The 12,500-nt window shown below is 49.6% G+C and overlaps 2 protein-coding genes across 2 annotated transcripts in view; both read left to right on the top strand.

Moving 5' to 3' along the window:
* The window catches only part of fhod1 (formin homology 2 domain containing 1), a 37,037-nt gene extending 34,178 nt beyond the window's left edge, over nt 1-2,859 (top strand). The window contains exons 26-28 of the mRNA XM_070968093.1: nt 1-98; nt 1,109-1,285; nt 2,270-2,859. The exon at nt 1-98 is cut by the window's left edge and continues 80 nt beyond it. Of these exons, the coding sequence (XP_070824194.1) occupies nt 1-98; nt 1,109-1,285; nt 2,270-2,352 (358 nt within the window). The 3' untranslated portion in view covers nt 2,353-2,859. The remainder of the gene's footprint in view (nt 99-1,108; nt 1,286-2,269) is intronic.
* A 1,248-nt stretch (nt 2,860-4,107) lies between these two features.
* The window catches only part of slc9a5 (solute carrier family 9 member A5), a 20,143-nt gene continuing 11,750 nt past the window's right edge, over nt 4,108-12,500 (top strand). The window contains exons 1-7 of the mRNA XM_070959027.1: nt 4,108-4,522; nt 7,140-7,442; nt 7,623-7,786; nt 9,239-9,317; nt 9,407-9,584; nt 10,880-11,100; nt 11,578-11,780. Coding sequence (XP_070815128.1) covers nt 4,165-4,522; nt 7,140-7,442; nt 7,623-7,786; nt 9,239-9,317; nt 9,407-9,584; nt 10,880-11,100; nt 11,578-11,780 — 1,506 coding nt within the window. The 5' untranslated portion in view covers nt 4,108-4,164. The remainder of the gene's footprint in view (nt 4,523-7,139; nt 7,443-7,622; nt 7,787-9,238; nt 9,318-9,406; nt 9,585-10,879; nt 11,101-11,577; nt 11,781-12,500) is intronic.

Here is a 12,500-nt window from a genome sequence, read left to right as displayed (position 1 = left end):
GGAGGAGGAGCATGAGAACATGAAGAACCTGCTGATCAGCAGCAGCAACAGCCTGTCTGCAGACCAGAGAGGCCTGAGACGCTCCAGAGCCGTCCGCAGTAAGACAGTTTGACCTGAGCGCGCTCAGTTCGTCTCTGTGTCACGATGGCCGTTCACGCCAGCCATCCTTCCTCCCGTCGGTCTGTCCTTCGCATCACAACTTTCATCATCGTTAGACGTTCAGAGACGCCTTCAGAGTTTCTTCCTCAGTCTTTTATTTCAGCAGTAACAACATCAGTGACAGGAAGCAGTGACAGGAAAGAGGAAACAGTAACAATGTCAGTGACAGGAAACAGGAAACAGTAATAACATCAGTGACAGGAAAGAGGAAACAGTAACAATGTCAGTGACAGGAAGCAGTGACAGGAAAGAGGAAACAGTAACAATGTCAGTGACAGGAAACAGTAATAACATCAGTGACAGGAAACAGGAAACAGTAACAATGTCAGTGACAGGAAACAGTGACATGAAACAGGAAACAGTAACAATGTCAGTGACAGGAAACAGTGACAGGAAGCAGGAAACAGTAACAACGTCAGTGACAGGAAGCAGTGATAGGAAACAGGAAAAAGTAATCGTGTCAGTGACCGGAAACAGTGACAGGAAAGAGGAAACAGTAACAATGTCAGTGACAGGAAACAGGAAACAGTAATAACATCAGTGACAGGAAACAGGAAACAGTAACAATGTCAGTGACAGGAAACAGTGACAGGAAACAGGAAACAGTAACAATGTCAGTGACAGGAAGCAGGAAACAGTAACAACGTCAGTGACAGGAAGCAGTGACAGGAAACAGGAAAAAGTAACCGTGTCAGTGACAGGAAACAGTGACAGGAAAGAGGAAACAGTAACAATGTCAGTGACAGGAAACAGTAAAGACAGTCTGATACTGAGATTCAAAGACATTGTCTCCCACTCTGTCCTCTCTGCGGCCCCTGAACCCTGAACTTTGTTTAAAACTGAGCCGATCTTTTCTCTTGTGATCCTGAACCCTGTGTGTTAGTCTGGTTCTGCTTGATATTCTGGATCTGGTTCAGGCTCTGATTCCAGCTCTGGTTCTGGTCCCCAGGTCTCGGCAGGGTCAGTCCATCTCTGATGTCCATAGCCAAAGACGACGGGACCAGCTCCCAGGACGACGCCACAGACGAGATCATGGACCGACTGGTGAAGTCCGTGACCCAGAATCCCTCAGACAGACCGTCCAGCCCCAAGACCCGCAAACGGTCCCGACTGAACAGGAAGTCATGTGAGTACGGGGCCTGATGGGAGACTGCTTTTGCTAAAGATGAATGTTTGACTGTGAGAAGAAGACGATTTAGAACTGAAGACAGAAAAGACGAGTCAGACGATCAGTTTCCTCTGAGGACACTTCCTGCTCTCTGCTGGTCCGTCACAGACCAGGCCTGTTGAGTTTGTTGGCTGTTTGTTGGAGGTTTGTGGTGTTTCTGGGTTGAAGGCCGAGTCCTCTGAGTCCTCTGAGCCTCAGCAGGTTCAGATCTGTGTGTTGAGACAAAACAGCAGCTCTGTGTCCAAAACAGCTTCATATCTCTGTTGTCACTTCCTTAGTAAATCCTGTCGGAGCTGATAATCATCAAGGTCATCACAGCTGTTAGAACGCTGTGATGCCTGGATAACGTTCACCTGCAGTGAGTCTGAGGCTCAGCGGTTTCAGGAGGAACCAGGTCAGACTGCGTCCGTCCTGGTCCCTGTTGTCTCTGCACGTTCATGAAGCCGCGATGCAGCTTCACGATGAGCAGGTGGAACATTTCAGCTGGACGGACGAATGTCTTCACACACAGTTTGATTTGTAGGTGACAACATTGATAAAAGCAGCAGGAAGTCACGTCTGCTGGAGGAAGAATGAACAGAACCGAGCAGAACAGAACAGAACAGAACAGAACAGAACAGAACAGAACTGAACTGAACTGAACTGAACAGAACAGAACAGAACAGAACAGAACAGAACCAAACAGAACAGAACAGAACAGAACCAAACAGAACAGAACCAAACAGAACAGAACCGAGCAGAACAGAACAGAACACTGATTCAGGGAACACCTTCAGTAACTTTAACTGTGTGTGTGTGTGTGCGTGCGTGCGTGCGTGCGTGCGTGCGTGCGTGCGTGCGTGCGTGCGTGCGTGCGTGTGTGTGTCCCCGTCCGTGTTTCCGTCTGTGTGTGTCTTTCCCACCCGGTCTCTGTGTCTGTCTCTGCGTCTCGTTGTGTTTCAGTGAGGAGGACTCTGAAGAGTGGTCTCAGTCTGGACGTGGTCCAGGCTCTGGGACTCAACAGCAACACAGGAGACAGAGTCTGAGCAGAGTGAACACCATTGATTTAAGGGACTGACCCCAGAGCAGCTGAGAGACCAGTCGAGGACCCGGTTGTCCGAATGTCTCCCGGCAGTCCTCGTGTGTCCCGCGGGAGGACAGGGGTCGACCTGCTCTGTGTGGGAGTGGCTTGACGTGACATGTGACTGGTTTCCTGTTCAGCTTTAACACGCGTGAATGTTTTTGACACGAGCCGAAGACAACAAAGACGAACCTGCTTCATTTTCTCTGCCAGAGCGTCCATGTCCTCGAACAGAAAGGACAACTGAAAGTTCAACCAAAAAACAGAATCCACGTCACAAACGTCACAAACAAACGTCACAAACAAACATCACAAACAAACGTCACAAACAAACGTCACAAACAAACATCACAAACAAACGTCACAAACAAACGTCACAAACAAACATCACAAACAAACATCACAAACAAACGTCACAAACAAACATCACAAACAAACGTCACAAACAAACGTCACAAACAAACGTCACAAACAAACGTCACAAAAATGACTAAAGTCAACAACACATCATCTGCCACACCTGTCTGTCTGTCTCTGTCTCTGTCTCTGTCTCTGTCTCTGTCTCTGTCTCAGGACTTTCTCTCAGTTTCACATCTTTGAGTTTTATTTTTCTGTTTACGTGTTTTTTGTTTTTTGTTTTTTTTTTAGCTGTTTCTGGTTTCATTTGTCGTGTTTAAACTGACTTCAGGTCAGTTTGTAAGTTGCAGGTGAAAAAGCTTCTTCACGTGTGTGAAGGATGAAGACTCTGTTTTAATTTAATGAGGAAGATGAATATTTGACTCGAAGACTCGGTGGAAGCTTGAATGTGTTCCAGATATAATTAATGAACTGTTTTAATAAAGAGCGACAGGATTGAAATTCATGTCTGAGGTGATCGATTTGTGGTCAGCGTCTCATGATTCAATCAGTCTTTATTGTCACGTGCTTGGTAAAACTTGGTAAAAGGACCCTGAAGGCATCGTGACTGCTGAGCTGGCAGTGATTGTCTCACGCTCGTTGTCCTTTCATGTTGCACTGAGGGAACTTCAGAACAGTTCCACTGATGCCGGCTGGCCCCTGAGGCCCCTGGACCAGGTCCTGGTCGACCTGCTCAGTCACCCACACACACACGGAGGTCAGTGAAGGCAGCACACAGAGGTAACACTGTTCAGAGTTCAGGTTTGAATGTGTGCTGCAGATATTTCACCCAGAAAAAAAGAAAACCTGACAAAAGTGACAAAAAGGGAATTTCAGTAATTCTGATAATTAACAGAAAGAAACAAAACAACAGAACTCAAACCTGAAAGAGCTGAAGGCCTTCCTTTATTGATTATTGATTGTAGTGACGTCATGTCCTGACGTCTTTCACACATGAAAGAAGCAGAAGTGAGCAGAAGCAGAAGCAGCAGTTACTCTCTCACACACACACCTGCAGTCCTCAGCCTCATCCTGACGTCACGGATGGTCATGTGACGTCACGGAGGACCAGCCTCCTTCGTGTTACCGTGGTGAACCTGTGACTCGTGTGGAGGTGTTCATGCTCTTCTACCTGCAGGTCTCCGTCTCTTTAAAGGGGGACTGGGCGGGTCACATGTCCAGCTCCGGTGTCCCCTCCTCCGTGTGTTACCGGCGCGCGCGTGTGTGTGTGTGTGTGTGTGTGTGTGTGTGTGTGTGTGTGTGTGTGTGTGTGTGTTTTTGAAAACCGGCTGCCGGCCTCCCTGCGCCGCTCCGTGTCCTCTCCGTGTCTCAGTGCGCATATATAGGCCGGGGGGATGTCAGCCCGCTGAGCTTCGGGAAGATGCTGCCGCTCGGTCTGATGCTGCTGCTGCTGATGACGGCTGCCGCCGCCGACTTCTCCGGGACGGGCGCTCCGCCGCCGCGGGAGTCGGCGCTCGGCTTCTCTCCGTCGGTCTCCGCCTCTCCCTCCGCCCCGCCGCTCCTCCTCCTCGCGCAGCCCCGAGCGGAGTACGGGGCGCCCGGCGTCGCCTTGGCCCGGTCCGCGGCGGAGGAACCGGCTGGCCCCGGAGAGGAGGAGGAGGGCGGGCAGCATCATCATCACGGCGGCGGGTACCGGGTGGTCCAGTGGGAGTGGAGCTACGTCCAGACTCCGTACATCATCGCTATCTGGCTGCTGGTGGCCAGCGTGGCCAAGATCTGTAAGTCTGTGTGTGTGTGTGTGTGTGTGTGTGTGTGTGTGTGTGTGTGTGTGTGTGTGTGTGCTTAATGCTGGACCAGGACTCAGACTGTTCTGGTCCAGTTACGGATCTAGAAGCAGACTGAAAGACTGAGCAGAACCAGAGACAGACAGGGAGACAGACAGCTGCTGGTCTGGAACCAGAACCTGAACTTTGGGTCCACAAACAGAATTATGGCTCTAGTTTCAGCCAGTCGTCGTCACTGATTGGTTGACCTTCAGTCTAACATGAAGCCTCGCAGTCATGTTCAGTTTCCAGATGCTCAGATTCAGTTTGTGGTGATGTTAAAAAGCGTCAGTCTGAAGAGTTTCTGTCGTTCAGCTGTTGATGAAGAAACTCTCAGTGAACCAGAACCAGAACCAGACTGGCCCTCCTGTAGAACTGATCACTGATGAGGATGATGAGGATGAAGGTTTTCAGATGAAGGTCCTGCAGCAGGCAGATCAAATGATCCAGTTTATTGATTGACATGAAGTTTGATTCACACGAACAGATCAGAGCTGTTCAGGACCAAACATCAGTCACACCATCAGTGAGTCTCAGCCCTGCAAACCATCTCTACGCTGACTGGCCAGAGAGGCGAAGCTGACGGTGCTCGGTGTAGTCTGGTGGAGGATCTGACGGAGGAGCAGGACGACGGGAAGTTCTGTCAAAGAAGTGAAAAAACAGGTTCTGCTCCTTTAAAGAGTCTGAGGACGTCTGAGGGAGCAGCAGGAGTCTGTCCTCCTCCCTGTCCGTCTGCTGCACTCCTTCAACATTTTGTTCCTCCGTCAAGCTCTGAGGACACACACATGCACACACGCACACACGCACACACACACACACACACACACACACACACACACACACACAGTCATGTTGCTGCTGGTGACTCACTGTGCTGCAGACAATAACATGCTATACATGCTGCTTATTAATGTGGTTATGCTCACACACACACACACACACACACACACACACACACACACTGAGGCTCTGTCCATTCAGCTGAGTCCAGTTGTCTCTCATCATGTGAGTGATAAACCAATAAAAACTGCCACAGCCTGGTTTACACACCATGGTGGCGTTCATGGTCTGTAGTATTTTCAAGCGTTGTTGTGAGTCTAGTGATTGTATATATAAATATGTAGTAGTAGTGTAGTATATGTAGTAGTAGTGATTTTTTTGTGGGTTCTTTTAAGATTTATGTCTTCAGAAGGAACCAATGAGCTGACAGGCAGGACGTCAGACAGCACTGAGGGACAGACAGCATGTTGTTGTGTGAGCACGAGACTTTTCGGTGAGGAGCTCAGACTTCAGATCAGTGTCTCTGGTGTGAACATCCACGTCGGAGCTTCATGCTGAGCAGCTGAATGTTCTCCGTGTTTGTCGTCTGCTGTGTGGGAGGTTCAGCTCTCTGCCTCCATGTTCAACCTGTGCCGTGCTGTGTTCATGTCTCAGCCAGGAAACAGGAATCCTCAGCTCGCATAAAGAGAGTCAGACAGTCAACAGGAAAACGTTCAGCTGGACGGTTCAGTTTGTCTGAAGCAGCGTGAAAATCAGCGTGTGGTCAGTTTACGTCCCCTCAACCATCCTCCACCACGAGCTGGACGAGCTAGGCAGGAGACAAAGAAGAGGAGGGCGGGAAGAAAGGAAGGAGGAAAAAGAGGAGAGAAGGAGGTAGTGCAGGAAAGAGAGAGGTAAAGGAGGAAGGAAGGGGGAAGAAAAGGAAAAAGAGGAGGTATGGAAGGAAAGAAACAAGTAAAAGAGGAGAGAAGAAGGTAATGAAGGAAAGAAGGAGTTGGAGAAGGAAGGAAGGAGGCAGAGAAGGAAAGAAGAGGAGGTAATGAACGAGAGAAGGAAGTAAAAGAGGAGAGACGGAGGTGGAGATGGAAAGAAGAGGAGGTAAGGAAGGAAGGAAGGAAGGAAGGAAGAAAAAGGAGAGAAGGAGATAGAGAAGGTAAGAGAGGGGTAAAGGAGGAAGGAAGGAAGTAAAAGAGGAGAGAGGGAGGTAGAGAAGGCGATAAGGAGGTAAAGGAGGAAAGAAGGAGGTAATGGAGGTTAAATACAGAGAGCAGAAGGAGCTCTGTGTTCACTTGAGGCTCTGAAGGGTTTCTGTCCTTGTGTTGATTGATGAGGACTGTTGCTAATGTCTGCATCTGGTGTGTGTGTGTGTGTGTGTGTGTGTGTGTGTGTGTGTGTGTGTGTGTGTGTCAAGGCCGTGTACTCACACACATTTATCATGAGAACAATAGCACAGCTGATTTTGTGATCTAAAAAAAACATCTGTAAAACATCAGGTTGTTTGCACCTGAAAGAAACAAATCTGTCAACCAATCAGACAAGAGGTAGAGACTCATCACCTTCTTAATCAGGCTCAGGTGTGTCAGGCTCAGGTGTGTCAGACTGAAGAGTAACGAGTAACACTGGACATTAAAATTCTCCAGGTGAGTGTTTAAGGAGACAAACTGTCAGTTTATCTGACCAATGGAAAGGCAGCAGACCTGACACCTGACAGTTTGTCGACTGTTCGTCAGAGCAGCGCAGACACAGAAGCAGCGGCTCGTCCTGATTTAACGCCTCTCTCCGTCGCCTGCAGTGTTTCACTTCTCTCAGCGCTTCACCACCGTGGTCCCAGAGAGCTGCATGCTGATCCTGCTGGGCCTGGTCCTGGGTGGGGTCGTCCTCATAGCCAATAAGAAGCAGCTGTACCAGCTGGAGCCCGCCCTCTTCTTCCTCTTCCTACTGCCGACCATCGTGGGCGACGCCGGATACTTCATGCCGGCCCGCCTCTTCTTCGACAACCTGGGCGCCATCCTGACATACGCCGTGGTGGGAACGCTGTGGAACGCCTTCTGCACCGGCTTCTGCCTGTACGCTGCCAAGCTGCTAGGGGTCATAGGTCAGTGCGGGTCATGAAGCTTCAGTTCTGTGTGTGGAAACGCTGTCAGTGCTGTTTGTCAAACTGTTAATACAGGTGAGCTGAGGCCTGATGAGCCACTGCAGCTCACCTGCTCACCTCTGATAACCTAATCAACCACTGATCACTGATCAATCACTGTGTGTGTGTGCACGCGCACAGACGAGCGCGTGCAGGCCGACCTGATGGACTTCCTGTTGTTTGGATCGTTGATCTCGGCCGTCGACCCCGTGGCGGTGTTGGCCGTGTTCGAGGAAGTTCACGTCAACGACACACTCTTCATCATCGTGTTCGGAGAGTCGCTGGTCAACGATGCCGTCACTGTGGTGAGACACACGCGCACACGCACACGCACACGCACACGCACACGCACACACACGCACACACACACGCACACTGTCACTCCTCATCAGGTATTCAGTCCAAACATCCCGTCTGTCCTCACTGAGAACAATAAGTCTTAATAATCATCGATCAATAACCGTCTCTGTTTATAGACGACTCATCAAATCAAACGTTTCAGAGTCACTGCAGCCATGAAGGACTGAGAGCTTTACGATTGGACGAGAGAAGCGGAGCTGAAATGTGAAGTGTGTCCTGAGGGTGGCACTAGAGGAAAGATGAGGTGTGAAGGGTTCGTCCTCTGAGAGCACCGATCAGGACACAGAGGTTTAATTCTTCGTGGTTTCAGTAAAAAATATGTTTGATGAGGAGCAAAAACTTCACATTTACTCAGTAACATGTTGAGTTTGAGAAAGATGAGATTAAAGAGCTCTGAGCAGATTAACTCTGCAGTTTCTAATCCTCAGCAGCACTCAGAATATGAGCTAATCCCACCAACAAATGGACGAAACCAAAGTGTGGGAAAGCTGCAGCTGACCTGCAAAGAAGGAGAGAAGCTCAGCACTCGTTTCTGCATCATCTGATCATCTGAGGAGACCATCGGCTGCTCTGAGCTCCGAAGCTCCATCGCTCGTCAGATTAACGTCCATAGAAGGAAACGTGAGAGCGTCATGTGAGATGTGAGATCATGTGACTAACGTACAGCTCAAAGACATTCAAAGAAGAAGAAGATGATGAACCAGAGCGCTGGACGCTGATGAAGGCAAAGACACGTCAAACAAAATCCTCATTTACAGGAAAATGAAATCTATCACCGTTTAAGATTCAGTTAAAATATTTTAAGGAAAGAAAAAGTCTCATTAAGTTTCAGTATTCTGAGATTAACACAGTGTTAACACAGTTTGAAGTTTGAAGAATAAAATTGAAAAAGTCGTCATTAAAACTCAGATTCTTAAAGTGGCCTCGACACCGAGTAAACGCTGGAGGGCAGAAAGAGGCGATGATCTGCTGGAGGACGCCAAAGGACGCCAAAGGACGCCAAAGGACGCCAAAGGACGCCAAGGGACACCAAAGGACATCAAAGGACGCCAAAGGACATCAAAGGATGCCAAAGGACGCCAAACGTCTCTGATGCGTCAGCAGCTGAAAGTTCACACGTCTGAAGTTTGCTTTTCAAAATGTCAAAATGTCGTTTTCTTCTTCGTCAAAAAGACAAAATCAGCACAGTGTTTAAGAGAGACGGTGATGTCTGCCGCCTCCAGCAGAGGGCGCAGACGTTCAGCCTCACCTGACTTTTCTGTGTTATGACCTGAAGGTTGTTCCTGGAGTCACGGTGACGCTCTGAGCTGGACCATGTCCTCTCTGCAGCGCTCTGAAGACACTGTAAACACAGTTATTCTGGTTTTCTTAATGACGAGTCTGTCTCTGTCCTCCAGGTTTTATATAAAGTCTACATTTCCTTTGTGGAAGTGGGAGCAGAGAACGTTCAGACAGCAGATTACTTCAAAGGAGTCGGTGAGTCCACGAAAAGGAACCGAACCAAATCCAGGTCTGACTCTTCCGTCACTCACCCTCCTCCTCCTCCTCCTCCTCTTCCTCTGCAGCCTCCTTCCTCATCGTCAGTATTGGGGGGACTTTGGTGGGTCTGGTGTTCGCCGTCATCCTCGGCTTCATCACTCGTTTCACCAAGAAGGTTCGGATCATTGAGCCCCTCTTCGTCTTCCTGCTGGTCTACCTGGCCTACCTAACCGCCGAGCTCTTCTCTTTGTCTGCCATTCTGTCGTAAGTCTCCCCAACCAGAACCACCAGAAGGACCACTATGACCAGTTTAACATGTCCACAGTGCATCATGTCAAAGCACGTCAAAGTTCCAGTGTGGAGGATTTAGTGGCACCTAGTGACGAGGCTGCAGACTGCAACCAGCTGAACAGCCCTCGCCTCGCCCTCCCTGTGAAGGAGAACCTGTGGTGAAACACCAGAAACTCTCTCTACAGTCAGTGTTTGGTTTGTCCACTCTGGGCCACTGTAGAAACACGGCTGTGCGACATGGTGGACTCTGTGGAGGAGGACCTGCTCCCTCTGTAGATATGAAGACTCATTTTAAGGCAACAAAAACACAACGATTATCATCATCAGGTGATTCTACACAGATGAAAACATAACTGAATATTCCACTTAGAGCCAGTAGACCCTCTAAATCCTTCACACTGGACCTTTAGACCTGAAAACATACAGCACTGTCTTCCAAAGCCAGAACACAGGAAGGACAGAGAGACCAGATCAGCAGCTAACGCATCAAGTGAAAGCTAGCTGAGATAGCCACATCAGTCTTAGCTAAAGCTAATGCTAACTATAAACTCAAGCTTGTTAAGATTATTCTGGAGCCTCGTCTCTCTTTATGCATTGTGATGAACTTACGACTTTCTAATTCAGCTCAAAAATGACACAGAAGCTAAATCGAATATGGAGGAGCTACACTCCTGCTCGAGCTAACTAGCATTGCATCTCAACTTTATTCTGAATTTGTCAACCAGAAAATAACGTTTGAAGAAAATGTCTGTGGTCTTTGCTCAGAGAAAGTCTTTAGCTAGGTTAGCTAGGTGGTTGCTGTGTGGTTGCAAATGTAAACAGGTGGCTCATAGAGTATTTGGAGAAGTTGATAACTGTTGCTTGTTGTGGCCAAAGTGCACAGTCTAGCTGTTGCTACGATGTTGCTCGGTGGTTGGAACGGTATTTTCAGTGGGTTTGGCAGTATTATTACTCTGGGACACACAGGAGCAGGAAACACAGCAGCATCTCAGCTCTTGTACGTGATGTCCCTTCAAATAACCTGCAAAAAACTCTGCAATGATTAAAAAACATATTTGCTGGGAGATGACCTCTGTGTTCGGGGTGGTGGTTAAGTTCTGGTCTGCTCGGTTTGTCCTTGTTTATCCAGCCTGGAGGGTCATGTGGGTTTGGGTTGGCGCCCCCTGGTGTCCATCAGGTGCTTCACCACAATCAGTGACGTCAGAGGACCAGTGAGGGAGAAAAGTAACTAACTAAGAACGTGTTCTTCCTCCTCTCCTTCTCCTCAGGATGACCTTCTGTGGCATCGGTGCCAATAAATACGTGGAGGCCAACATTTCCCAGAAGTCTCGGACCACGGTGAAGTACACGATGAAGACTCTGGCCAGCATCGCTGAGACCATCATCTTCATCTTCCTGGGGATCTCTGCAGTGGACAAGTCCAAGTGGGCGTGGGACACCGGCCTGGTGTCCTGTACCCTCGTCTTCATCTTCGTCTTCAGAGCCATGGGTCAGTCACTTCCTTCGTCTCTTTACGACCTTTACCAGGTTGGCACGTTTTATAGAAACAGAACCATAAATGTCCCACATTTCGGCCAATCAGAAGAATCATAAAGAAACATCATACGGACAGAAAAAAGGTCCAGGCTCTGAAAACTGTCCACCAATGTTCATCGATACCTTCATCGCTGTAGATTACTGATCGACTTTGTCATCAATAAACTCGATGCTTCTCAAACGAAGCATCGACGTGACGACACTGGAGGAATGAAACAGGCTGTGACCTTTGAGTGACAGCTGAAGGGTTTGTGATGCAGATCACTGATGTTTGCTCCGTGACTCTGTGAGCCTTCAGCTGCTCCGGCCTGCTGCAGGAGGTCCACGGAGAGCTTCTTCTCAGGAAACCTCCGGAAAGTCCTTCCGCTTTGTTTCATTTTCCTTTGTCTTCTGATTGGCTGTCCTGACTTTTACTAATCTCTGTGTCCAGGTGTGATTGGTCAGACCTGGGTTCTGAACCGGTTTCGCCTCGTCCCACTGGACAAGATAGACCAGGTAGTGATGTCATATGGCGGCCTGCGGGGGGCGGTGGCGTTTGCTCTGGTGGTGCTGCTGGACAGTGAGCAGGTCAAAGCCAAGGATTACTTTGTCGCCACGACGATCGTGGTCGTCTTCTTCACCGTCATGTTCCAGGTAGGAGCAGCAGCGACTCGCCGATACTGCGTCACTTTATACCTGCAGTCATAAAAGCACCTGTGCAGTAGCTGAGGCTGACGTTGAGGCTGAGGCTGAGGCTGAGGTTGAGGCTGAGGCTGAGGCTGAGGCTGACATTGAGGCTGAGGCTGAGGCTGACGTTGAGGCTGAGGCTGAGGCTGAGGCTGAGGTTGAGGCTGAGGTTGAGGCTGAGGCTGAGGTTGAGGCTGAGGCTGAGGCTGAGGTTGAGGCTGAGGCTGAGGTTGAGGCTGAGGCTGAGGTTGAGGCTGAGGCTGATGTTGGCGCTGAGGCTGACGTTGGCGCTGAGGCTGATGTTGGCGCTGAGGCTGACGTTGGCGCTGAGGCTGACGTTGGCGCTGAGGCTGATGTTGGCGCTGAGGCTGAGGTTGAGGCTGAGGTTGAGGCTGAGGCTGAGGCTGAGGCTGAGGCTGAGGCTGAGGCTGAGGCTGATGTTGGCGCTGAGGCTGAGGCTGAGGCTGAGGCTGACACTGAGGCTGATGTTGGCGCTGAGGCTGAGGCTGAGGGTGATGTTGAGGCTGACGCTGAGGCTGATGTTGGCGCTGAGGCTGAGGCTGACGTTGAAGCTTGAACTGACTGAGGCGAGCCTGCGGTGAGTGAGGCGGCCATGATGAGATCTTACCTCATTAAAGGTGCTGCAGTGCTTCCTGTCTCACCTCCTTCAGGACCGTCCTACAAAAG

Source organism: Chaetodon trifascialis, chromosome 1, assembly GCF_039877785.1.
Source record: "Chaetodon trifascialis isolate fChaTrf1 chromosome 1, fChaTrf1.hap1, whole genome shotgun sequence".
In the NCBI taxonomy this organism is placed as follows: Eukaryota; Metazoa; Chordata; class Actinopteri; order Chaetodontiformes; family Chaetodontidae; genus Chaetodon; species Chaetodon trifascialis.
Note: the sequence above shows the minus strand (reverse complement) of the source record. Positions and strands in the feature narration are given on the sequence as shown.